This window comes from Onychomys torridus, chromosome X (genome assembly GCF_903995425.1).
Source record: "Onychomys torridus chromosome X, mOncTor1.1, whole genome shotgun sequence".
In the NCBI taxonomy this organism is placed as follows: domain Eukaryota; kingdom Metazoa; phylum Chordata; class Mammalia; order Rodentia; family Cricetidae; genus Onychomys; species Onychomys torridus.
Window position 1 is genome coordinate 51,391,020 of NC_050466.1, and position 27,803 is coordinate 51,418,822.

General features: G+C 46.1%; 2 protein-coding genes across 6 annotated transcripts in view; one reads left to right on the forward strand and one right to left on the reverse strand.

Moving 5' to 3' along the window:
- Positions 1–10,748, forward strand: part of Atp2b3 (ATPase plasma membrane Ca2+ transporting 3) — a 72,907-nt gene extending 62,159 nt beyond the window's left edge. For 4 of the 5 annotated variants that reach the window (XM_036173997.1, XM_036174004.1, XM_036173996.1 and 1 more), the window contains one exon: positions 10,143–10,748. In XM_036173997.1, the coding sequence (XP_036029890.1) occupies positions 10,143–10,463 (321 nt within the window). In that variant the 3' untranslated portion in view covers positions 10,464–10,748. The remainder of the gene's footprint in view (positions 1–10,142) is intronic. The other variant, XM_036174000.1, reaches the window with a different exon arrangement.
- An 8,372-nt stretch (positions 10,749–19,120) lies between these two features.
- Positions 19,121–26,520, reverse strand: Ccnq (cyclin Q). Its single transcript, XM_036175577.1, is given in 6 exon segments — positions 19,121–19,279; positions 22,006–22,071; positions 22,073–22,222; positions 24,260–24,392; positions 26,241–26,418; positions 26,502–26,520. Coding segments are annotated over 6 exon segments (705 nt in total).
- Positions 26,521–27,803: the final 1,283 nt, after the last annotated feature.

Genomic DNA, 27,803 nt, shown 5'->3' on the forward strand with positions numbered 1-27,803 from the left:
AGGCGTGTTGACCACAGTTGTCCTGACTAGCTCTAGAAGTCACAAAGTTTCCTAAGGAGAAGCCATGGCCCCATATATGAGAAAATTTCCATCCTCTTCACTTGCTCCAGGCCACATTGCTTTTCACCCACTCAGAGTCCAGAGGACTATGCCTGTAGTTCTTGGGTACTGGATAAGCTTCCTGTTGAAAGGTATTTCCACTAAGAGCCTTAGGCTCTCTAGGGACAAAAGTCACTCATCCTGTGCACTGGGGCCAATACAAACAGTGGCCAGAGGGAGAGGTGACCAGGATTCTTTGGGCTCAACATAGTCTTCTCATCCTTTCTAATGTCCCACACTGTATGTGCATTCTCTCTCTCCCTTCCTCCCTCCCTTCCTCCCTCCCTCCCTTCCTCCCTCCCTTCCTCCCTCCCTTCCTCCCTCCCTCCCTTCCTCCCTCCCTCCTTCCCCGTCTCTCTCCTTTTCTCCCTCCCTTCTTTCCCCCTCCTCTCCTGCTACTGATTCTGGACACAAGAGTTCCTCCACATCTCCACATTCCCATTGCACAGTCTGAGTTGGCCATGACCTCCTCACTCCTAGCTCCAGAACGGCCTGTGCAGCCTCTACCCTACTCAGCCATTTTTCCTCCCTTTCTGGTTCCTGTCACGGCCATTTCATTAATAATCCTCTGGGTTCAGGGCGGATTGTCTTCCCCCTCATGGCTGCCACCTCATTTCTTGTGACCTGGACCATTACCTGAAGGCCAGCCTGTCTGAGTGGCTCAGGCAACAATGGAGCTGTGAAATCCTATTTTCTGTGGGTGTCCCTTCTCATCCCAGCCACACACTCACACACTAAGGCTACAGGACTTCATTATCCTAGTGAGTATCAAGAATCTCAAAAGGGTATCTGGAGAGGGGTTTATGCAGTCATCCAGCTTTGCTAACAAGCAGCAAAAACAGAGCACTAAGTGTCTCCTCCTAGTAGGAACAGAAGAAGCATGGTCTTTGGAAACGCAAGCCTGGATCCTGGCATCACTGAAGCCTCTCTGAGCTCCAGTGCCCATAAGTTCTTTTGTGTCTCTTTCCCATGGGAACACACAGTAAACATCCTTGACCCTCTCCAGCCAAACACCAAAGTCTATTCCCCATCATTTCACCCTGGGAACCCTCTCATTCCAACCAGCAGCCAAGTCCAGGCCATCCTTAGGATAGCAGCACTGGACCTTTATACTCGAATGTTTACTGTCTCAGTAGTTTGAGATAAGATACCTTCTGACACAGGACAGCAAAGATTTGAGCACCATATCACCAGAGGGGCTTCTTCCAGGTTCTGATGAAGAATTTGGAAACTGATCACAGCAGTTGTTTCATTTTAAAGGGTTTTTGCAACATGGAAATCTTTTACCCATTGGGTGAAGGGAGCCAAACACAGCTAGGTAAGCCCCTGCAGCTTTGCTTGGACATAAACTTCCAGAGCCCAGGAAGGCGTGCCCATCACACTCTCACACACTCAACAAGGAAGGAGCTGGCAAATAGTCTTAAGTTTGCTCCATTGTCAAAATATTAATCAATGTTGAGCCAAATCACCCCACTTGTGTTTGTTTCCTGGGAGAGTATATTGGCATTTTTGTAGCTGTTTGACAGTGTACACACTGGCTCCACACTAGGAAAGGCATCAGTCAGTTCTCTTGTTAGGGCCCTGTCCTACCCTTTCTGGAACTACAGGCTACAAGCTTCCAGGAAATCACTAAAGCACACAACGAAATGCAGCCCTGGTCTGAGGCCCTGCAGGTAGGTGCTGTGAGTACTGCCACACAGCCAGCAGCTGAGAGCTTGTGGAATTTATTCAAGCCCTCCCTATCCCCACCTTCCCTGCCCACCCCTACTCCATTCTAGCACCACAGCTGGCCTTGGCTACCAGAAATGCTTGGGCCAGACTGCTGCTGTCAGGAGCCAGTCTACTTTCCATGTCCTGAGAAGTTAGGGCAAGACAGTTAAAGTAACTTATAAAGGCAATTGAAGCAACTTAAAAAACTAGCCAGCTTCTCCTCAGTTTCACACTTACTGGGCTAGAATGCCAAGGCACCTGAAAGGTCCCTTTTCTCAAGAAGGTTCTGGACTAGTGGTTGTAAAGAGCAGTGGAAAGGTGAAGAAGGAGTCAAACAGAAGTATGTGAGTTCCATGAGCCTTAGTAGCTGAGACTGAGCAGAGAGCATGGCCAAACCTCCTGGGGGACCTCTGGTAGCAGTGGCCAGGTTGACTTTCTCTCTGGCCAAGGAATTGGAAAGAAGAGGGGAGAAGATGGCAGGCGTTTCTACTGTTGCTTTCGCCATTGTGATTCAGGAGCCTTTGCTTTTTTTTCTCATTTTTTTTTTTCATTCTTGTTACTGGAATGAGCCTTCCCTCAAATCTCTCACTTAGTTCCCAGCTTTTACACTCTTGTTCTACCTTACACCCACAGCCTACTCTCCACATGGAAACTCCAGACACAGACACACAGACACCACACACACACACACACACACACACACACACACACACACACACACATACACACTTGAAAGTTTAGACAAGAACATGTGTAACCCGAAAGGGCTTGAAGCTCCCATCCTTTAGAGCATCCTCGATTCCTTCCTACTGCAGCTTATGAACTGGGGCTTGGTCTGCAGCATATCCACCAGTCCTGTGCCAAGTTAGCAGCCTTTATTCTGCATGCCCTGCTGTCTGGGCCACACAGAGAGGAGACATTGTGAGTTGCTTCTGCAGGAATTGGTGATCACAAAGGGAGTATTGTAGATGGTCATGGGCCTCCTAGGAGAAGCGAAAGGACCATTCAAAGTATTAGGGGTGCTACTCTAGGTTCCAGGTTACTCAGGACAGACTCTCTGAGTTTGGTATGGAAAGAGAAAGGGCAGCTATAGTGGATATGGGAGAAGCTATGTTGGATTCAGGGTTTGGGAGTTTGTCAGAGCCTAGCAGGTGTTGGGGTTGGGAGCTTTAGTTGTTCTAAACGGTTTCAGCTAGCTGACTAAAGCCAAGTGGGTAGAAAACTTTGGAGGGGTGACACTACCATAGGAGACAGAAGCAAGGAGGGACCAGATATTTTACACCCACTCACTGTCTGCTGACTATTAGCAGCTCACTGGATGTTGGGGCCACCATTGAACCCTACAGAAAAAGTCCTATCTTTCGACGAATGGTTAGCTTCCACTGAGAGGAAACAGAAGAGAAAATAACTATTGTTACTGATTGGGTGCTGGGAGGAACAGGGTAGATCTTACTGAAAAGGTGAGGAGGGAGTCCTGGGGTTTACTGAGGCCTCTGAGCCACTGACTCTTTGTGGTAGAACAGACAGACAATGCCCTGTGAGAGGAACATGTCAGGGCTAGAGTTAGTAAAAGAGATGGAATGAGAGAGCCCAAGGCAGGCTCTTGGTTGGGGCCACAGGTCTTCTTCTGTGGGAAATGCAGCGAGTAATTTCCTTGCATTGGAAAGGTTTATCCAGCTGCCACGCGGAGAATAGACTGTGGGGTAACATGAGGGTAGCAGGGAGACTAATAAAAAAATTTCCCTGCAACAGTCAGCTTGAACCTGGTGTCGCGCCAGTGGTGATGATGTGTGTGAAGTGGGAGATTCTGGATGTCATTTGAAGAGAGGGAATGGTGAATCGTCGAGAGCTGAGGATATGTAAGGGAATGAGATATGACTCAGACATCCACATCTGGAGCTGAGAGAGCAAATGGAAGACAAGTAAAATGGAAACTATTGGTGGGCAGCAGTCCCTGAATATTAGGGAAGGGTCAAGGGGAAAGTGGCTAGGAAGGACTTCAGGGGAGGTTGAGGGAGCATCAAGTACTTTGCTTGGTTAGGGACTGCATTGCAAAAAATAAAGTATCAAAAGTCTTCTTGGGACACCAGCCATGATGGGTTGCTGAAGTGAAGCAACAGCTGAATGAAACTGTAGAACTGGGGTGGGGAACAAGTAAATGGTGATGCATGGGTTATTTATCTTTCCTAGAAACATCTTTTATGTAAAATTATCCTGCAGAACTGGTTCTTGTGGTGCATGCCTGTCACTGCAGCACTGGGTAAGGGGACAGTGCTGAAATAAGGAGTCTGGAGTTTGAAACCAGCCTGGTCTGTATGGTGAAACCCTGTCTCAAACAAACAAACAATCAAACAAAAAAGTCATTTATCCTACAGGTAAATGGGCTGTAAATTAAAGTTCAATGATTTCCTACCCCTAGTCAGCACCCAGGCCAGTTCCATCACTTACAAGAATATCTGTAGTCAGATAGAGAAGTGACAAGGTCTGACTCAGTGACCAAAAAGCCTGGAAATGTCATCTGGACATGGGACATTGCAGGCCACCATAGGGTCATCACACCTATTGGTGAAATTATTAAGGCCACTCCACGTAGTTAAAAGAGAGGTTTATTTTGTGGGGTAACTTACAAATGAAGAGATAGGTAGGTTGCAGGGTCTGGGAAAGGTATGGCGCAGTCCGGCGGTGTTCTCTGGAGAACTCTGCTCAGTCTACCTCTAGCGTCCAGCATCCCAGAACCAAGAGAGCCCTCCTCTCGATCCTGGGTCTTCCACTTCCTTCCTCTGCCCTGCCTTGTGGGCGTGACCATTACCGAAGCCTCAATGGGGGTTGGAACTTCCAGGCCAATGCTGGGATGGCTACCCACTACATCTCCCCCTTTTGTCTAAATAAGAAAGTTCTAACCTAATACAAGACTATATACAAAGAGATGGTTATCAAATATTGTCCATGAGTAATGAGGGATAATGACCTAGATAAGTTTGAATTGCAATAAGTGCAAACAATATCAAGCAAAAAACAATAGTAAAATCCAGGGAAGTCTAGAGCATGGGTAGGTGGCATGTTACAAAGATCATTCCAAAAGGTGTCCTATCCTAAAGAACCTGAGTCTAATACTTAATATATTCTATCTAAGATATTATATATACATAAAGTTGTAACTATAACTGCTAATCTTCAACCTCATCAAAGACCTGAGAAGGAATATAATAATACCTGAGAAATGGGAGAAGGATGCAAGCAACTTTCGGGAGTCTTGCAAGAGTAGACAGAGACAGCTGGCAGCCTGGACAGTCACCTAATGTTTCTCAGCATCGTTGGTGCATTCAAATTGGCTACAGGCCTGCAGTATCTGACAGACCATTTTCAGAAGCAGGAATTCTGAAAGACCATCTTACCCTGTCTTGGCAAAGTATAGTGGTCGCTTTCCTTGTGTCCTGTTTGTCCAGAAAGAACAGCATTTGTACTGTCAGCAGTTGAGTCTAGGGCAGTTCTTTGCCCAGTAGGCCATTTTGTGCCAAGAAGACAAACTTCCAAATGGAAATGTCTTAGAAGTCCAACATTCTCTAGGGATCAACTTGGTGCTGCCAGGAGCAATTGTGTCTCACATCAACAGAATTCTAAGTTATTTAAATGCCATATTCTCTAGGTCATTGAAGTATTTGAAGATTACCTGTCCATCCGACCTATGTATTTATAAATCTGGATAAGCTAACTAACATAATTATAGAGATGACAAGCATAGGTGACAATAACTCTATAAGTCTTATCTACCTAAACAACCTAAGGACTAAGGCTTCCTATAAATAAGGCAAACAGTCTGTAAGCAAATGTACAGTAAAAGGACAATGACTTTAAATTGTGACAATACACAAAATGTCTTTAACAGAGGTAGGAATGTATAGTGCAATATGCAATATGATAATAATCCTAAATATATATCAGTATACAGAATATCTTAAACAGAAGTAGAACATACATACCTTATGACAGATATAAATTCACATTTGTATCAATATACAAATATTTCAAATAAGAGTAAAAATATGTGTACAATATAACAAACATAGTTCTGTATTTGTATCAATATACAAATTATCTTAAATAGGAATATAAAAAGTTTATATTTGTATCAACATATAAGAATTCATAACAGTGCAAATTATCTAAGGCTGCTATATTACTAAATTTGTTTACTAATGTATATGATAGTCTACCATAATATCTTATACCTATCCATTCCATTTCTTCCCCCTCCCCTTTTTTGAGAAATATTTTCTTTCCTTAAGGAGAGTACTGAGTTTAACAGTTTCTTCCACCCCCAACCCTAGAACCATTATCCATAACCCTGAGAAATATGAAACCTTAGGGATAAGAGGCGTTGTTTTCTTAGAATTGCTTCCTGCTGTTTAGGGGGAGATGGTATCTCTGTTGGGTATTGTGAGAAAGCTCAGATAGTTAAATCTCAGTTAGACTAACTGTAGATTCTGCAGCAACTCTCAGAGTAATGGGTAAGATTGTCTGAAATTCTGGCAAGAAATGTAGTATGATGATGATTACCATGGCATCATTCTGGATTGGGCAGAGTTGTTGTTGTTGGGGCCCCATCTTCCTTCTGGAGACTTCAGAGATTGCTATTGGAAAAAACTTATTTTTTATCAGAATGGAAGGTTTGGATTTAAAGATGTCATGACATGTAAGAAAGGATCCCGGCTAGCTCAGTTGGTAGAGCATGGGACTCTTAATCCCAGGGTCGTGGGTTTGTGCCCCACGTTGGGCGCCAGATATTGGTGAAATTATTAAGGCCACTCCACATAGTTAAAAGGGAGGTTTATTTTGTGGGGTAACTTACAAATGAAGGGATAGGTAGGTTGCAGGGTCTGGGAAAGGTATGGCGCAGTCCGGCGGTGTTCTCTGGAGAACTCTGCTCAGTCTACCACCTGCATCCAGCGTCCCAGAACCAAGAGAGACCTCCTCTCACTCCTGGGTCTTCCGCTTCCTTCCTCCACCCCGCCTTGTGGGCGTAACCATTACCAAAGCCTCAGTGGGGATTGGAACTTCCAGGCCAATGCTGGGATGGCTACCCACTACATATGCCCTCAGTCAGAAGCTATGTGTCAGGCACAGAGGCAGGATGGAGGCCCAAGGCAAACAAGAATATCAGCTTTCAAGCACCACATGGAGGCTGTAGTGGAGGAGGAGGGGAACACTGGTGAAATGTTTAGGGGTTGGTCCCATTGGACAAGCTAACAGTGAAGTGTGTAGAGAGGATAGGCTAAAAGCTGGTGAGGATGGGAGAGTGAGAATTCCAGTGAGCCTCCAACAGAGACACCTGGGAGCAGTAGTTGTGGGATGTAAAAAGGGGAGGGGTGCTGGATGGATGTGGTACTCAAAACATTGATGACATCTAGGTATTCTGATGGGCCTTGAGGGTGCTGAAGGCCCTGGGGAAGAGTAGAGGTGGAGGAGCTTTGAGCATAGCACACTGAGAAACCCAGGCAGGAGGCTGTGAGCTGGGGCATGGCATGGGCAAGGCTACAGCTTGGCCGGAAACATCAAACTCCAGGCCTGAAAGAAGGAATCCCAGGGCCTTGGAGATACCTTCAGGTACCTGGCACAAGTCCTGCCTTCCAGGCAGTTGCTGCTTTGCCTCAATCAGCCTCTCAGGGGGTGCCTGTGCCCTACAGCCTTTGGGTGGCTTGAAAATAGCCCAATTATAAGATCAACAGCAAACCAGTTTGTTCTAGATTTCAATGCAGGGAAGAAAGAAGCTGAAGAAAAAGCTGACTCACTCTCAGATGTTACCTTCAAGATGACTCAAAACAGTGGAGTGGGTGGCCCTCTGAACAAGAGGCACAGCACTCATTCACACATGGCATGCATGTGATTCCCAGGGATTGGTACATTGGGAACTCTGTGCCTGGATCTGGCAGAAGGAGGAACAGACCAGAGCAGCAGTGGCTGCAAGAGGCAATGACAGCATATGAAGGTTGTCTTGTGGCCAGGGCTTCTCTCTTCAGGGAAAGATTTTGGAGCTCAGCCAGGTGCAGTGGAAACGCATGGACAGGTTTGAACAGGTGTCTGGCCTGACCATATGAGGTCCAATTGAGAAGAATGTTGTGGCCAGTCACCTGGGCATTGCTGGAAGACTTAACAGATTCTCCCAGAGTCAAGGGCAACAATGTGCAACTCACTTTCTTTTTTGTGACATAATGGTATGGCTGACAGCTGGAGTTAGGTGATGTTCCCAGCACCAACATTCCAGTCTTGTCCTAGAAAACCTAATTAATGAACAGCATTGGCATTGGATACAAAAAGTGAATTGTTTTCTTCTCATTAAAATTGGCAATTGTTTTCAAATCCTATGTTAAGCCTATTTAAGCAACCAGTCTGAAAATAGTGGCCTGAAGAACAGCTAGCCATCCCCAATATGACAAAAAAAATTCTAACTGGACCTCAGATGTGGATTTAGGAAACCCCAATTTTCTAGACCCTTTTGGCTTACTTCTTTCCATTCCAAAGGCTGTGAGGTTTGCCCCATTTAAAATGATTTAGGAGCACTGTGCTTGACCTGGCTGAGTTGTCAGCCCTAAGATCCTGACTGGAGGGTTGAAAGGGACTCATTGTAGCCCGGATGATTCATTGTCAACTGTTCCTATAAAAGGCCAACAAGTAAACATATTTAGCTTTTCAGGCCAGGCCTCTGTTCCAACTACACAACCCTGCCCTTGTAGAGTGAAAGCAGCCACAGACAGTATGCAAATGAATGGGCATGGCAGCTCGCCAATAAACTTTATTTATGAAACCAGAAGAGGTTCAGGGTTCATTCACTTTTTTGCCAGAGTTTACAGATATGTTACCTAAACCATGAAAAGTAAGTCCTAGCTCCTTGAAATTACTTAGAATGTTTCACACAGGGAGAGACTAACTAGATCTGGGGAACCCAGCTACCCTCCTGGAGAATTGGCAATCTTTCCACTGTCCTCTAAACTACCTGGAGGCCATCAGGACTGGCTTCGTGTTTGCAGTAGGGCCAGTTGATATGGGCAGCAGTGCTGGCACTGGCTTGTGTGAGATCTAACAGAGGCCTATTCATTGGCCTCTGGTTCTAGAAGCAGGAAGAAGCCCTGTATGTGGGGCCAGGGAGACATCAGAGAGGCAGCTGTTCTGTTTCTTGAAAAAATAATGAGACTGGAATCAGTGTGTGAGTAACTGTGGAAAAGCCAGAGAAGGAAGAGGAGACTGGAGGGGATGCAAGCTTGGCTCACAGCATGTGGCCACAGTGGTGGGGAGGTCCAAGTGTTGTGGGAAGCATTTCCTTGTAGAATATAATGCTGATGTGAACTGAAAACAAGAGTAGGATGGACAAGGAGCATGTAGCAAAGCACAGGGCTGTCTGAACAGACGCTCAATGAGGAGAAGAGGAGGGAGATGGTTTGGAGAAGGGCCAGAAAGGTAGATTGCAAAGGGCTGCTGAGGGCACCAATTTTTAATCAGACCCAATCAGACACATGTAGCTATGACCCTGAGCTATAAGAAGACCATGAGGTTAACTAGTAGATCAAGACAGGTGAATAGGAGCAGGCTTGGTGCATACAAATCCAAGTGTGGCCATTTTTAGTCTTGGCCTCCTGGTTAAGGCCAGTGGACTCTCAGGCCCAGAGCTCTGCCATATTCCTAGATGGCTTCCAGCACTATTCAGAGATGTGGACAGAGAAGAAGAGTAACAGGGACAGTCCAGAGCTTTGGGCCTAAGAGTCTACCAGCCCTAACCTGAAGGCCAAGACCGGTAAAGTGAAAGAGGGCCAGGCAGAAACAACAATGTTAGAGAGGCTTGGAAAGTTTTTAGAAATGGGAAGTCAAGTGTGTGGTGTGCTCCTGAAGGAAGAACTAAGATGCAGGTGCAGAAGTGGCCACTGGCACACTCTGGAGAATCCACCAAATTGGAATTCAAATTGAGCAAAGACCTCAGGTGTCACCTAAGCCATTACTGTTCCCAGGGTAAGGACCAGGAAGGTAGCAGGCATCAGCCTATTGTTCCAGGATATCTATCCCTGTCAGAATGTTTTCAACACCAAGGCCCAGACCTTCAAACCCTTACCACAGTCTAGCAAAGCCGCCCATTCCCTACAAGTCTTCCAGTGTGTGAACATTCATCACACAATGTGCCAGCCTCTGATGTGGGCACAACTTTCCAGCACCAACTACCCATTGACTGTCTCCTCTCCTTTCCTCTCCCTCTTTTCTCCTCTCCCCTCCCCTTGCCTCTCCCTTCTCTTCCCTTCCTTGCCCTTCCTGTCTCCTATATGGGGTCTGCCCCTCCCCCTCCACTTCAGATCCGGGTGGTGAAAGCATTCCGTAGCTCACTTTATGAAGGCCTTGAGAAACCGGAATCCAAGAGCTGCATCCATAACTTCATGGCAACGCCCGAGTTTCTAATCAATGACTACACCCACAACATCCCGCTCATCGATGACACGGATGTGGATGAAAATGAAGAGCGCCTGAGGGCCCCGCCTCCCTCACCCCCTAACCAGAACAACAACGCCATAGACAGCGGCATCTACCTGACCACGCATGCCACCAAGTCAGCTACCTCTTCAGCATTCTCTTCCAGGCCTGGGAGCCCACTCCACAGCATGGAGACATCCCTCTAACCAGAACTTCTCTCATCACACATGTATAAATACATGCACACATACACACGGTCATACACATACACACACAGTCACACATGCACACATATGTGCATGTACACACAGAGAGGGGAACCATGCACCTGCCAAAGAGGGGAAACCTGCTAAAGAGGCTAAAGACTTTTCTTATGTGGTATTTGCAAGAAGCCAATTACATTCAATAAGGGCACAGCCCCACTAGGCTTCTCATTAGGCTCCCAGGAGGTGGAGGAAGGAAGAAGAAGGAAAAGGGAGGAGAGGAAGTTCTTCACCCAATGTGAAGAAAAAAAAAAGAGAGCATGAGTCAAGATGCACTTTCCATCTTTTTTTTCTACTGATGCTTCTTTAAAAAAAAAAATTAGTTCCACCATGTGTTCACCATTTGGGCTGTGCAGCATGGTAGGGGCTAGCTGAGCCTATTTGGAGCTTTACTGCACACACGCGCGTGCGAGCACACACACACACACACACACACACACACACACACACACACTTATAAAAGGAAGTCATTGTGCAGACCGGCCACCGGAGGGAGCCACTTGCAAAGGTACCTTCTACTGCAAAGCACACTAGACCCATCTGCAAACCGCATGTGTGTGCGTGTGTCTATATGTATGTGTGTCTATATGCATATACATATATATATATATATATGGCAAATGCATATTTAAAGAATAAGGAACTATTTATCGGCATGATATTTCCATTCCTCTCACCAGGCGTTTTCCTTTTGAAGTTTCATTTTTGAATGTAGCAAGGTTCTTTTCAGGGAACAAGACTGCAAGAACATCCTTTCAGTACTGTACTTCCCTCCCCAAGCACCTGGCCTGAGGATGTCCATGCTTGACCCTGCTGATTCCAGAGGAGGCAGTCTGGAGAGTGTTGTGCAAGAACCTTTGCACTTTGAGACCTCTGCCTATAGAGGAAAAAGACTTTTCAATGGCATTTTTATTTAAAAGGAAAATACCAAAGTATTGATGACAATAACCCCCCCCCCCAGTACAAAGCAAAGCAGGTTTTAGTTTTGGCTTCCTCCCACTTTGTTTCCAACACCTTCATTTTGGCTGATGGCTTTCTTTGTCCAAGTTTGAAAGCATGAAAAACCCTAGGAACAGCTATGATAGAGCAGAGACAGACGCCAGGCCTGACTGCTACAAAGACCACCTGAAGAAGAGGGATCATCAAAATCAAACTGCAAGGACAGTCCAGGTTCATCTCAGTCATTCCTCTAGACTTGCACTTTGTGCTTTGGCAAATGACAGTGAGTACTCACTGGACCACCTCCGTGTCTGCCAAGGCATGGGTGTGCCACCCACCAAAGCATGCTTCCAACCCAGGTCTTCTTGCCCACAGGGGAAATACAACCCAGAAGGCGACACTATAGAAACAGATCCTGATGGGAAATGGCCTTCATTACTGTTGTCATTGCTGTTTTCTTGCTGGTGGCTCTTCTAGGCCTGTGGGGGGCTAAGCACAGGGTCCACAGGACTTGGGCCCACCTAGGCAGGTGAGGCTAAGAAAGCAAGGTCTGGGATCCAGGAACCTATCCCATCAGTGTGGGTATCCACTGTGCCAAGCCTGCTTTCCTAGAAGAAGTGATAACCTGAGGGAAGAAGGCAGAGGAGAGAGGTCTAATGTCTGCTGCCCTGCAGGGAAGCCCAAGCTGATGAGTCTCTTTCTGGTGGAAAATTGACCCTCCCCTGTGCTTCTAGGTCCTGAATCTGGACATCCACAATGACACCAGTGAAATGGGCAGCATCCTGCCCTTGAGGTCCCTTCACCTTCTGAACTTATGAGTGTCACACTTCGCAGGAAGATGTCTAGAATCTCACTCCACTCCCACACATGCTTGTCACTTGGCCCTGAGGTTTTCTGGCAGGAGATAGATGTGAGCTGAGAGATGGAGAGTAAGGACAGGCACCCTCAGGAGCTGCATTTGCCTCACTCCCATCCCACACCACCACACAGAAAGCTTGTCTCAGCTCCCAGGCATCCACACAAAGTGTAATGGCAATGTGCTTTGTCCTCACTGGTCACACCAATGCCATGTCATCCCTGAACAGGATAGTCACATCTCGGGCAAAAGAATTTCAGTTACAAGAGAAACTCCACTTTAAAATGCCAGCTACAGATCACTCAAAGCCATCCCTTTTTTTTCTAAAGGGCATATTGAGAATGTTTCCCATTTGTAAATTGTTCCCTGATGTCCTTGTTTAAACCACCACAGCAAAAGGGCAACTTGGCTTGCTGAGGGTCTTTGTGCTCTTCAACAAGAAATCAAAATGTGGAGTATTGCAGCTGAAGCGGGTCAGCTATGTCCAGATATGCTCATGGACTTCTTGTCATCCTCTGTTGTAGACACACAGATAGAGCAAATGGCCACTATATATTAAAAAGCCAACCCTCAAGGCTGCTGTGTAAAGTTGCCTGGTGTCAGTGTCAACTGTGTGATACCCAGGCTGCCTTTGTGCTGAGCTGTGGGGTTCAGAAAAGGCCCTGGAAACCTACATCATCTGTTCTGGTTCTTGTACAGTCTTCAGACCGAGAGACCTGTCTCCTCGGAAGTTTCTCTTTATAAAGCATTATACTGTACGGAATGGCTTGGTCAACTGTGTTCAGTTCACAAATATGTTTTACATTTTTATCTGCTTGTTATAAAAATGAACAAAATAAGAAACATCACAGATGCATAAGAAATTAAAGTCTGTAGTTGAATTTCTTAATTTAAAGAATAGACCAAAATTTCTGTGTATAAAAAAAAAAAAGAAAGGCACCTACAGTCTTGGTCTGGGTCACATGTGTGATTTATTATTTGGTAACTTCCCATGTAGAACTGAACAAAGGTACCTTCATGCCACTGAGCCAAAGTAGGAGAAGCCACAAGCATGGCCTTCCCTGTGGACTGCTGCCCTGCTGGGTTCTATGACAAGAAGGAACACTGGCTCTGCAGGCAAGAGGTCCCCCACCTGTGGGGCCTCCCACTGACTGATTTGACCAGGTAAAGCCTGCTGTGAATATCCAGGTCCATGTCCTTCAATGAGTCAATGGGAGAACTGTGGCAATTCTGTCTTCAGAACTTTTTCACCTTTCCAAACTTAAACTCCATGTCATTTCCCACCAACTTCCCATTCCTCCTCCCCAGTCCCCTGTTCTATTGTCTGTCAGCAAACTGGCTGCAGCATGCTCATACAATGCCTCTCCTAGAAGTATGATGAGAGAAGTATTTGTCCTTTTGTAACTGGCTCATTTCACTGTGCATCATGTCCTGAAAGGCCGTCCATGCTGTAGTAGATGTCAGCCTTCTGTTCCTTTTTAAAGCTGGATAATATTCCATCACTTGCACAGACATTCTGGGTTTATTCACACAATCACAAATGCTTGGACTCCTCCCATCTTTTAGGCATTGTGAATAATAGTACTATGAACCTGGGTGCACAAATTGCTCTTTGAGGTCCTGTTTTCCTTTGGGAATTGATATATATACCCAGCCAGAATTTCCAGTCTCATTCCTCAGGTACTATTCACCCTGTTTGCTGAGACAGGTTCTCTCATTGGCCTAGAGCTCACTAATTAGGCTAGTCTGGCTGACCAACAAACCCCAGTGATCCTCCTGTCTCTGCTTTCTTAATACTGGGATTTTAAGCACACAGCTTTTTTTTTTTTTCTTTTTTTCTTTTTTTTTGCAAGGATTCTGGAGATCAAACTCAGGTCCCCATTCTTGCAAGGCAAGAACTTTACCAACTGAGCCAGCTCATCAGCCCATGTTCAACTTTTTAAGGCCCCATCATCACTAATGTACCTGAGTTCTGATCACTGACTTCTTCTTTGTCCTAAAGCTACAAAAACAAAGCCCAACATTTCACATTCATTTACTCTCAGTGCCTCTTTCCTACCCTCTCCAGATCCCTCTGAATGCCTGTGTGTAGACATCAATGCTCTGTGGCACCCTCTTTGGGCCAGGTAGAGCCCCATAGATAGTTCTGTGGTTAGGCCTTACAAATGACCACCATGGTCACAGCACTGTGAGTCCCATCCACAGCACTCTGCATATTGTCCTCAACTTTTATTCATGATTTTTATTTCATTTTCCTTTATTTCTATTGATGTGCCTATGTGTATGTGCATGCATGTGCAATGTCTGTGGAGGCTCAAAGAGGGAATCAGATCCCCTGGAGCTGGAGTTACAGGCAGTTGGGTACCTCACTTTGGTCCTCTGGAGGAGTAGCAAGTTCTCCCAACCACTGAACCGTCTTTCAGGCTCTCTTCATTGTATTTCTATTTATCTGGTGCACAAAATGTCCTTTTATATTTGTTAGCATCAGAGGACAATTTTCCAAGGCAAAAGCCAAAAAGAAGTAACATGTTTCCAAAGATCCCTTAAGCCTCTGCTTCCGCAGCAAAAAGGCAAGCAGCACAGCTTGAGTCATAAGACTAAGGAAGTCTAGACAAGACAGATTCCATATCAACACAACTGGCTCCACATGAAGAGATAAGACGTGATGCTGCCCATAAAGCATGAATTTGTCCTTAGTCAAATGGCTGGGAGCAAGAACACACCACAGCAGTGCAGCTTGGGGAATTAGAGGAAGGTCTGTATGTCTTAGAACTGTTTTGGCAGACTTCCTCACACTGGTCAGGGGGAAAAACAACCAAGAGGAATGTATCCTCTCCCAGTTCTAGATGCCCAAAGTCCAAAATCAAGGCATTAGCAAGGCCAAGCTCCCTCTGAGGATGTTCCCTGAGGATGTGTCCCGGAGAATATGTTCCAGATCTTTCTTTTATTTTCTGGTGTTATCCATCTAGGTATTACTTGACTGATAGACCCTTCCCCTCTACCTCTGTCTGTCTTCATGCGGTCTTGTCATATGCATATCTGCCTATGTCTCTTCACTTACAAGGACAGTAGTTTGTGGATCAGAGCCCACCATAGTGGCCCCACTTAGCTTGATTACAAATGTGAAAAAACTTTTCTAAATAAGGCCACCCTGATAGATTTCAGGATGAGGACATGGACAGATCTTTTGAGAAACAAAACTCAATGCACCATAGTCAGGAAGAAAGGGCCAAGCAACTCCCAGGACCTGATTGCCCTCCTCCTCATTCCATTGGGTTCATGGGCTAAGTACGACTCAGCCACTTATCACTATGCTGTAAGATATGTTCCTCACCACAAGATCCTGGAAGCTTCAGGCTCTAGAATAGCTTATCTTGGTCTGTCATTGCTGACCTTTTAAACCTAAAATAAAGGAGATAGAAGGTTGCAATTCTTTAATCTACATCATTTTGTTTACAAAAGTCTTGATAAAGGGAAGTAAAAAATAAAATCCAAAAGCCCCAGAGTACAACAATGTCTTTACTTTTCTGATGCCTAGAAACAAGACCTTCTCCTCACTGTCCCACAGGCCAAGTGACAAGCACTGAGTTGATAGGCCCAGAGGGCAGCACACAAATAACACCAAGTAAGGCCAGCAAGACTCCTGGGCAGTGTGACAGGCACACAACACATGGGAGAATTCTAAAATAGCAGTTACAGTCAGGTTATCTGGTACAACCAGCTCAATTTACAAATGGAAACTGAGTCCCAAGGAAAAAGAGGAACTGCTGATAATCAGCAGGAAAGGAAATAATTGGGTTTCTAGGTGCTATGCACTGTATGGGGGCACTCTGGGGATGCCTTCCTAACCATTGGGGAGGTTTACCTACTGTCTCTCCCATTCTATGCTCCACAGAGGCCCTGAGAAGGGGAGTGGAGCAAACTGAAGTAGATGTGGGCAGACAGGGCCTTCTTTATGGTTTCCATCATCCACCACTGCTAGTCTTCAGAGAGCTGAGAGAACACCTTTTTGTAAGTCAGATGAGCTCAAAGGACTGAGTGGGTACAGGGCTGGGGTGTAATTCAGTGATAGAGCACTTGCCCTGGCTTCTTGCCTAAACACACCAAGAAACAAGTAAATGTGAGAGCCCAGGGAGCATTGTTGGAAGTTGGAGCCTGGAGCAGAGGGCTCAAAAGCCCATTGGGGAAGATAAAAGAAGCCAAGAGTAGAACATCTGTCTTGAAAGTCTGATCAAGTATGGTTAGCACAGAGACAGGGCAGTCAATGCTAAAAAATGGGACAGGCAACACAGTTAGAACCAGCAGACAGCGGAAGGACAGGCTGGATTTCAGCCCTCACTCCATGCTCAGAGCCCTTGCCCTAGGCCCTGGGTCTGCCACAGGTCTCCTCCAGGTATCTCAGCCGCACTGGGTGGTTACTATGGAAAAGGAACCCTCTTGGGACAGTGAGACTCAGAGACGCATCCATTTGTACAGTGTCACAACCATTCATTCAGGTTAAAGGCTAAGAAGGAAAGGATGAGGAAGTATAAGATGCAGAGTGGGTGACAGAGCAAGTCTACTTCAAACGGCCTGTAAGGAGCAGAGCCCTACAAGGAGTGGACAGAAGTACAGAACCACTGATAGAGATGGCTGCACACTCCTCCCTCCCATTTCCTGGCTTGCTTGCAAGGGTGACCTGTACTTCCCAAAGCAGGTCAATGGTGTCTCAGAATGGGTGGCAAGAGGACCTAGGGGATTTTTGTCAGGTCCACCACTGTGAGCCCTCCTAGAAGGAATGTTAGAAGTCTGGCCCTCTTCTACATGCCTCTTGGAGACTATCCACATCAGATATGGTGCCAAGATGCCACTTTTGTATTCAGAAAAATCCAGAGGTCACCTGACCAGCTGTGTAATGAACAAGACACTCAAGCAAGTTACTAAGAGGAACTCAGAGTCACAAAGTGTGCAGGAGTATCCAGTCCCACATGCCTGCCAGGTCAAATTTCTGTGTTGGTCATTTGTCATTCTGAGACCTGAACTTCCTCTAGCCAGGGCCCACTCCCATGCAGGTGTTCAGTGAAGAGATAAATGAAGCTGCCACTTGTGTGTTCAGGAAGCCAGGACCCAAGCACATACTGGACCTATGAGGGATTGAAGCCTATCTTATCCCAGGAGAGCCACCTTCTTCCTCTTTTGTGCCTTTCACTGCCACCCCATGGGTCTTCCTCCCAGAAGTGAGGCAAGTTTGGTCAAGTTGCTGTGTGGCTATATCCTCCAGCTGACAAAGGAATTTGTACATAGCAGCAGCTCAGTAAATGTTTCATGACTGCTTGTCTCAAAATGTTTACAGTGAGAATAGCTGAAATGGGAACCCATAATCAGTTTATCATTAGCACTCAGAGCAGAACGTTAGGATATGGAAGCCAGGCCACTGGGAGAGACTAGCTTACCAGGAAGGCTGTAACATTTTCTTGGTGTCCTCACCCTGGGGATAGATAACACATGCACTTTGTAAAGTCAAGAAATCCTTGCCAAACTCTGCCTAGTATGTGAGCACTCTTTGCCCACCAGGAACAAGTAAGGCCCAAATGTTGGGAACCTCTTGCTTGAAGCTCCCTGAGCAAGTGCTAACATTACCCCAATCTGCATACCTGTAGGCACCAGAGTCCTTTCCAGTGGTGACAACTTACCACATTAGGGGAAGGAGCTGCCATGTGCTGAATGCAGATCAAGACCAGCAAGAGGTGCAAGGAGCCCACAGCAGGCTGTTGTTGCCCCTATAGTCAAAGCCAGACTTTCTGAAAGGGTAAGAATCAGAAGGGTGCCATAGGGTAGAATGCCCCTGGACTCTTGTTCTACATTGTCTTGACACAAAAACTCCAAGGGCAATGTGAACTGTAGCGCAAAGATGGAGACCTCTGTTGATTCACATCATTTTTATTACACAAAATAAAATTCCGTCTATGTTGCACATTCATACTTTTTATAAATCTGGCTTTAAAAAATCCCTAGGGGCCCAATTGTCATCAGAGAAGCATCATCCAGCAACTGATGGAGGCAGATGCAGAGACCCACAAAACATCAGAGTTTGGAGATCCTGTTGAGGAGGAGGAGAAAGTAATGTGGGAGCCAGAAGGTCAGGGACACCATGGGATGGCTCAGGGAATTGGGCTCATAAGGGTTCACAGAAACTGAACCAACAACCAGAAAGCCTGCATGGGACTGATCTAGGCCCTCTGCATGTATGTGACAGTTGTGCAACTTGAGCTACTTGTGGGATTTCTAACAGGAGGAGCAGGGGCTGTCTCTGACTTTTTACAGGCCTTTGGGACCCTGCTCCTCATACTGCATTGTGTTGGCCAGGCTTAATACATGGGGAGGTGCTTAGTCTTACTTGATATGCCATGCTTTGTTGATATTCGTGAGAGATCTGCTCTTTCCTGAATGGAGACAGAAAAGGAAGGGATTGGGGAGTGGGAGTAGAGGGGATGAGAGAGGGTTTGGGAGGGGAAGATGTGGGGAGGCTGTGGCCAAGATGCAAAATAAATAGATGAATGTTAAAAATCCCTAGGAATGCAGTCCCATCTGTTCTTTGACATTCCTGTCAATGATATCACACTTCAATTGCAGTCAAGTCTTCCCAACAGACTCAAGGCAGCCACCTTCCTGTGAGTTCCAGTATGCCAGGCTGGAGGCAACACCAGACATCATCTAGACCAGGGCTGCTGGGCATAGTCATAATGGCAGCACATGTCATCACCTTCACCAGCCCATCTCCAGCAGTACACCTAGTCCTCTCAGCTGGTCCTCTGGGGACTGGCTGTCACAGTGATGTAGTGGCACCATCCCCAGGTAGCCAACCATACTGGGCTTCTTTGGAGAGTCCTGGACCAGAGCCTAAGGGAGTTTCTGTGTCCATGATATAAACCTGAATGAGATCAATGTTATCAATGGTTGGCTTGGAAAGATCATCACTAAACACCTAGAAAGGAGAAGGAAAACAGGCTCTGATTAGGGGACACACACACACACACATACACACACACACACACACACACACACACACACACACACACACACATATACACACACACCAGTATTCAATAAGGTACTGACTACTAGCACACAGTGGCATTGTCCAGGTGGGGCAGGGTACACTGGAACTTGACTGGCTGGGTTATGGTGGCTTTCCTGGCAAGCCAATCCAGTTCCAGCCTGCTGGGGCTGATCAAAAGTTTCACCAAGTAGAGAACATTCCAGAAGCCTTGGCAATGGATGTTGACTAAAGAAGAGGGAGTCTCATTTCAAGAAACAGACTGGATAGACAACCTAGGGCCCACACTTTGGCCCTGCCTGTGGAAAACCTAGAGCAGATGAATGTGTGAGATCACTCATAAAATGGAAGCATATCCTCAGGAGCCCCCAGCAAGAGGGGTATGCAGTTCAGAGCCAATTCACATGCCTAGGACCATACACTTTCTCCCAAGGTGCCTGGGGATTATCTCTGAGCGCCCTGGGAAATCCTGCCTGTTTTGAGTGCCCTGGTTTGCCAGGGGCCTAAGGCCCTGCCAGGTTGTCTAACAGCAGGGTTCAAGTGAGGGAGGTGGAACACACAGTATGGTACTAGCTGGACCTCAGAGTGGCTGAGGCCTAAGTAAGCCAGGTTAGGCACCCAAGTTCTCTATGTCTGGATGACTGAGCCCATTATTAAGTATTAATACCTGATATTAGTACCAGGGTGCAGGTGAGGTTCCCAGATGATAGTACCCTGTGCATACTGCCCCCCTCCACTGATAAAAGCACTGTTCCCCAAGAGGCCACCTGAAAGCTCACACCTCTCTGAAGCCTCTCCTGATCCCTCTACTATGTATCTTGTACCTTGGCAGATTTTCATCTGGACCCATTCACTGTAATAAATTAATTGTGCTATGATGGCTTCTCTTGGTTCTGAGAGTGTTCCCAGCAATCAAGCTTGAAGGGACTCTGAAGACTCTAAAAGAAGCCCTGATGGGTACCATACTCATATTACACCAGGAGGGTTGCTGCCTAGGGAACCAAGGAGCCAATGAGGTCACGGTACAGGTGGCTCTGCTGTGTAATGACCTGCAGGATCTCTGTATGGACAACTGCCCAGCACATGTGGCTCTGAGTGAGCCAGAAATGCTCAACTTAGTTTGACAGGCTTTAAGAAGAGCTGGGGCTGTGGAGGTGGACCGGAGACATGGCTCAGGGGTTAAAAGCACTTGTTCTTGCAGAACACCCAGGTTACATTTCCAGCACCCACATAGCATTACAATTCTCTGTAATTCCAGTTTCAGGGAATCCAGCGTCCTCTTCTGAATTCTGAGCAGCAGGCACACACATGTGGTGCACACACAGACAGAACACTCATACACATAAAACAAAATAAATAAATCTAATTTTTTTAAAGAAGAGATGGATGAACATGTGTCCACTACCCCAGAGAGGGCAACTTCTTCCCAGGCTGAGTAATTGCTGGGTAGATCCATACTGGCAGTGCTGGATCAGTGTAGCTAACATTCCTCTTGAGGGGGCTGAGGACTGGAGTGGAAGGAGTACTGCTGTACCAAGTGAAGTTTATATGCTACTGAAGGAAAAGTAAAGAAAGAAAAAAGAAAAGCCAGTACAAATGAACAAGTAACATTACAGATCCAAGCAGTTGGGAGAGACAAGGTCATCATGCCCACCAGATGTCCTCAGAGAGCAGAGCCATGGATTAACAGTCCCTTACTACCACCTGATTCCAAGGAAGCAAGGCTACTGTTGCCCTCTTATCTGAAAGCCCCTGACTGACTAAGCATGGAATAGTACTTTCTGTCTACACAGGTGCCCTCTTCATCCCACATGACCTGAGAGGAACTCCTGGCTTGACACTGTGACTATAAATACATTTACTCAAGGACCCTGAGCACCAACTCTATGCCTAACTTACACAAAATTAAGTAGATAGAAAACTTGAAGGTCAGCTCTCCTGTAGAGGTGACACAGGCCAGAGAAGTGTGTGTAAGAGACCAGGGCCTTTCTGCTTATCATCCACACAGCTTCTCTAATGAGGACTTCAGCGTGCTGCCTACCAATGGCACTTTCAGCATATCATCCATCTATTCATGCATCCATCCATCCATCCCATCCCTCTAATATATCTGTCCATCTATACAATCTATTTACTGGTCTCAGGTACCTATGAGTTCATCATCTATCTTCCTGTAGTGTCTACCTCTCCATCACTCCATCTGACCTATCACCTCTCCTATTGTTCACCAATCCATCTTTGCCAATAAGAACCCCAAGGATTCTGAGGTGAAACTAGGTCTATTCATTCATCTTGATCAACGCCAAGATCTTACTTAATTCAATATGTGTCTCATGTTCTTGGTTTATCTGTTGTTCTTTACCAGAGTAACTCCTTCTCCAGGACATTTGGCAATGCCTAGGTGGAAGCCAGGGCTTCTGGTCAACATTTGACAGCCTCTACCACAAAAGAATAACCTGGCCCCAGATGGCAAGAGTATCAAGAGGAAAGCCCCAGCTGAAGACTGCTAGTACAGACTATTTTCAAGAGTCAATATGCCCAAGTGCCTCACAACCTTATTCATAGGAAACTACTGGAAAGAAATGGGTGAGCATCCAGCTGAAGGGACTTCAGAAAGGAAAAGTACAACACTGTGCCCTGAGCAGCCACCTCACCTGCCACCATGGCTTCTTGGCCTCAGCCTCAGCAGGCACCTCAACTCCAAAGACCTGCAGGGCCAGCCGGGTATTACACTGCCACAGCTAGGTTCTGAGCCTGGAGCTGGAGGCACTGCCTACCATGGTAGCTATCACGCAGCAAGGCCCAGGCTGTGACAGAGATGAGGGTTCACTGCCAGCTGTCCTTGACAGAAATCAGGTAGTGGAGCAGGAAATGCAAAGACATACACATCAGCCTCCAGGTGCAGGTCCTGCCACCTCACTGCTTCACTGCATTCCCAACAGCATCCAGCCTTCTGGCAGGCTGCCAATCATGTTACTTCCCTGCTTAAGTCCTCCAATGGCACCTCGAAAGCCATCGATTGGCTGCCAAGCCTTGCCTTCTTCTCTGGTCTCATCTCCTAATGCCTTGAAACCACCCTCCTGGATTTAGATATGACAGATCTGCTCCACTCTAATGATCTAACCTAACCCAAATCCCCACATATGTTCCTGATCTCTTCTTCAGGTTAACTTGCTCATACTTTTTTTTTTGGGGGGGGGGGTTGTTTGTTTGTTTGTTTTTTAAGACTGGATATTCTCTGTGTAACATTCCTGGCCATCCCGGAACTCTCTCTGTAGATCAGACTGGCCTCAGACTCACAGAGATCCACCTGCCTCTGCCTCCCAAGTGCTGGGATTAAATGGGATTAAAGGTGTGTGTCACCACCACATGGCCTGTCCAGGCTAGCCTTAAACTCACTCTACAGCCCAAGAAGGCCTTGAATTTGTGATCCCCTGCTCAGCCTCCTGAGTGTTGGGACTACAGATACACACCACTTGTCTGGTTTGACAGGAAATCATTTGAAACCTGGTGCTCCTAAAGGCAGCACCTTTATCTTCAGAACAGAAGACATCATTCCCCTGTACAATGTTCCTGCCATGAAGGCACTGCTTTCAGGACAACCAGAAACTGGCGGCTTGTTTTCCTAGGTCATAACAAGAACCCAAAGTAATGGCAGTCTCAGCCACATCCCCATAGTCTCTCAGATTATAGAGGTCAGTTCCTGCTCTCAGAAGACAGATGCTCAGACTGAGTCTCTTACAGTGCAGAAAGATACCAGGAAGAGTCTCCCATATGCATGTGATCCTGGTATGCCAAGAGGGGTAACACCTGTTACTTAAGCCTGCAACAAACAAAGAGAGGCACAGGCTTCTAGCAACACCTGACACCAGCTCTGATTTGGGCCCAGATCATAGAACTTCCAAGGCCAGAATGCTGTTCTTTTCCAAGTCTTGTTGTCTGGACAACCTCAGCCAATATGCAATTCCCGTCTTCTGGAATGCTGATCAGACAGTCTGCCCGCTAACCCAAGATAAGAGATTTCTGTAATTGTGAGGAGTTTTGTTGAAATTATGAAGGGGAATCTAAAGGACACTTGCATGAATGGAGTTGTTTCACACATATGCTCTGGTAGTGGACACGTGAATGTAGATACACAATAAAATCATACAGAACTAAATATACATAAACCAGTGGACTGTGTTGCTGTAGACATCTTGGCCATGACACTGTATTATAGTCTGACATAGTGTTCTCACTGGAGGTGGCTGGACAAAGGGCACAAGATCATTCTTGAATATTTCTTACAGCTGTATGTCAATCTGTAATTACCTCCATAAGAGATCCATCTAAAAATACCAGAAGTCCTAGCTCTGCCCCAAGCCCAAGCTCCCTTGTCCGTAGGCCATCCCTCCATGTCCCTGTACATGTGCCTAAGGTGCCAAAGTGCTCCCCAGTAGGCCTTCTCCTGTGCTGCTTTTGCAAATGGTCTTCTGCTGAGACTTTTGTGACCATGGAAGTTAAAAGAATACAGCTTAATAACTGGCTCTCCCCATAGAACTCTAAGCACAACAGAGTCAGATACAATAGCAACTCATCACAAAACCAGCCCTGCTTCTCTGAGGGTCAGTGAGCACCAATCTAGACAGACTACAGAAGTTGCAATGGCTTCAGAAAGCAGAAGGAGGCCCAGATGTGGCCACAGGGAAGTGTACAGAAAGGCAGAAGCTGAAATGAAAACTGGCTGAGGACAGCCCTACATAGGGCAGAGGAAGTCAGCTGACCCATCAGGAGCCCCGGTTCCCAATGTCCTTGATCCTCCTCACTTGTTGTGCTTTTGTACACTGGAGGGGATTGTTTCTAGACTATGGTATGAAAAACTTCGTTAGAGCCATTAGAAACAGTTCCTAGCATCCAGCACACAGATACCTTATGTGGATGCTGGAAGAAGACCTGGAAGCGCAAAATTCTCAACATGAGGAGCTCACAATACACAATGCTAATTCAGAACCCCCAAAAGCCATATTCCAGCTTCAAAGGGTTGCTGCTCTGGTTAAAGTACCTGCAAAAAAACCCTGCAAGACTTACAGTAGCCAATGATAGCCTCCTATTCCCAAGCAATGAGGTGGCTCCAGCAGGCAAGCCCTTAAGGCAATGATTTCCAGTTGCACATTAAAGTGTCTTGTAAAATTGTTGGTTGTCTACCAGAATAAGATGCTAAAAGCCTAAAGCTGAATAGACCACATGCTCTGGTCACAGGACATACAGAAAGTAAGCTAGAATTGACCAGGTAGCTTCCTTCCAACTAGCTAGCCTTTATAGTACCAGATGGTACTATGCAGGCTGCTGGGGAGGAATGGTCAACAGTCTTAGTTATGGATCCTGCATGCTACACTACCAACCAGGAGGAAAGAGATGTCCACTGATGCACTACTGGCAAGTCTGTTATGGGGCAACCAACTGCTTTCTGACTGAATTTGATGCCTACTCCACAGAAGGAATTTATTTCTGGTAAGCAGTCAAAAGCCCATTGCTAGGGAAGTCACAGGCACTAACAGAGAGGCTTCTACTGCTGTTTTAACCTGAGGCTGTGCATTGTCAGTAAGATGCTGAATAAAAACACTGACCTTTTACAATGGTTCCAGAGGAACAAGAGGCACAAGCACTCAAGCCAGTTATGTTCCCTAACACAGTGAGTAGTGCAGAAGGGTGGCTCTTTGTATCTGGGGTGCAATACCCAAGATTCTTACTCCAGGCTCAAGGAACATATAAAAACACAGCCATATACATGTATATTCTGAAAGGTGAATGTGTTTTTAGTTTCCTATGTCTCATATTGTCTTTCCTTTCTTCCAGAACTTTCTGTCCTTATTTACACTCTTTACATCTACAACCTCCTGAGAAAGAACTCCAAGAAGGATACAAACAGGGTTCACATCAAGTGCTCAGAACTCTGTGCCATGACTCATCCTTCTGAGCTGCAGAACACTATCTCCCTCCCCATGTCCACATCTAATTAGGGCTCCACACAATTTCCCTTCTGCTGCTCCTCCCTGCTGGGGACCAGGCAATTACAGATAGACTCCAAACACCCTTCTACAGCTCTGCTTCTGTTTTTTATCTTCACCTCACCTTGTCTACTGTGAACACACCATGCTTTAGTGGGTGAGGAGTGATTTTGTTGTTGCTGTTGTTGTTACTTGTTTATTGAAAAAAAAGCAGCAGAATAAAATAGTTTGCTTTTTAATGATTTGAGTTCTGGGAAAGGCCTATGACACACAACTAGTCAGTAATTTTCCTTAAATACCATGGCTGTCTCCAGGGCCCCAGCATGTTGGTGCAACCTCAAGGCTGGGCCTAGCATCCATTGGCAGAACATAACTGCATTGCCTAGCTATGCAGTCTACTACCAATATCAGGGGGAGACAGGCTGCTCAGCTACTGAGACTCAATTTCTTTCATGATCTAAATATGATTATTGCCTAACTCTCTTTGTAGCCAAGGTCCTGTAGGCCTTATAGATCTGCCCAATCCCACAATGTAACTGGGAGAGTTTCTCTCCCATGATCTTCTGCCTCCATCCATCCTTGCTTCCTCTGTCCTATTCAAGATTCCACACTATTCTTCTCTGACATACTTCTCCAATCTTTGTCTTCTCAAGCCTTATATCCAGCTGGAGTAGATGGGGGTGGGGGACTTCATAGCTTCCCTCCTAAAAAGACCCCTAATTAGGTTCCTTTCTGATTTTGTAGCTAGCATTTTGGGACCTGCATCAAGGTGACCCAGCTGCTTCCTTCCAAGCCTGACTGTTGGTGCCTGAAAAGCAAAGCACATAGGAGTTTTATCTGCCCTCCTTGCCAGGGTGGACAGTGGAATACTCTCCTACATGCCTCACCCAGGATGCCAATACCTGTTGGATACATTAATGATGTCAGGAGTACTCAGGTGTTACTCCTCTAATTTGCCAGCCAAGTAAATAGAAGGTATGGCAACCAGGTAACAGTCATAGGTGTCCAGGTTGATCTTGCAGAAGAATTTGTGGTAAATTGCACAAGCAATAAGGATGAACTGCATGTCCAGCTTGACCCCTACAGAGAAAAAAACAGGTTGATAGTCCTCCAGTTCAATGCTCACTACTCACTGGACTAAGCTCTAATGCTACATGGCCTACCAAGACCTTTTAGCTTCATAACACCTTGCTGCTGGATCTCTTGTCACATGATATTTTGTGTTCTGGCAAATAAAGCTTGCCTGGAGATCAGAGGGCAGAGCTAGCCACTAGTTAGCCATAGAGACCAGGCTGTGATAGCTCACACCTTTAATCCCAGCACTTGGGAGGCTCAATCCTTTAATTCCAGCACAATCAGGAAGTGGAGACAGGAATATAAGGCTGAGACAGGATCTCAGCCACCTTTCAGTCTGAGGATTCAGAGAGGTAAGAAGTCACCAGTGGCTGCTCCTTTGCTGCTCTAATATTTCAGGTTATTACCCCAATATTTGACTCCTGGTTTTTATTGATAAGATGAAATAGATTCATGCTTCAGTCTATAGGCTTCTCAAATGTCAATGGACTAGCAAAGCCCTTGAGGCTGGAGTTTGAATGCAAACATCCTTCATGAGGCCTCCTGGGGCTTTGAGATTCTATACTTCTTAGAAGCCACAAGCTCCTGCCTATGATATGGTGTACAAAATCCTGTTCATGAGCAAGAGTTCAGACTATTGTTCAGTTACCAGCTGGCACATCAAGATGTAGACAGAAACTTAGAAAGGACAATACACTGCCCTGTGTCTGTTTACATCTGACCAAGCACTTACCTAGAGGTCACCTAACCCACAGCTCACCTAACTAAAATCCTGCCAACATGACATAGAAGAAAGAGCCTCTGTGACACCAAATAGATGCCAAAAGTCCTAGTGTTACAGTTAAATACACAGGGCCAGGCAGTGGTGGCGCACGCCTTTAGCCCCAGCACTCGGGAGGCAGAGCCAGGCAGATCCAGATCTCTGTGAGTTTGAGGCCAGCCTGGGCTACCAATTGAGTTCCAGGAAAAGCGCAAAGCTACACAGAGAAACCCTGTCTCAAAAAACCAAAAAAAAAAACAAACAAACAAAACAAAGATCACACTCAGGTTCTAGTTTGCCAAATGTGGTGGTACACATCTGTAGTGGTATTGTGGAAGTTTGTCTTCTTCCTGGCACATAATGGACTGCTGGACAAAGAACTGCCCTTACCTCTAGGGCTGACAGAATGAATGCTGTCCTCTCTGAACAAGCGGGACACTAGGAAAAGTAACTTCTGAACTCTGCCAAGACAGAGTAAGATGGGCTTTCAAAATTCCTGCTTCTGAAAACCGTCTGTCAGATACTCTATGCCTGTGGCCAATTTGAATGCATCAATGATGTTGAGAAACTTTAGTTGACTGTCCAGGCTGCCAGCTGTCTCTGTCTACTCTCGAAAGATTCCCAAATGTTG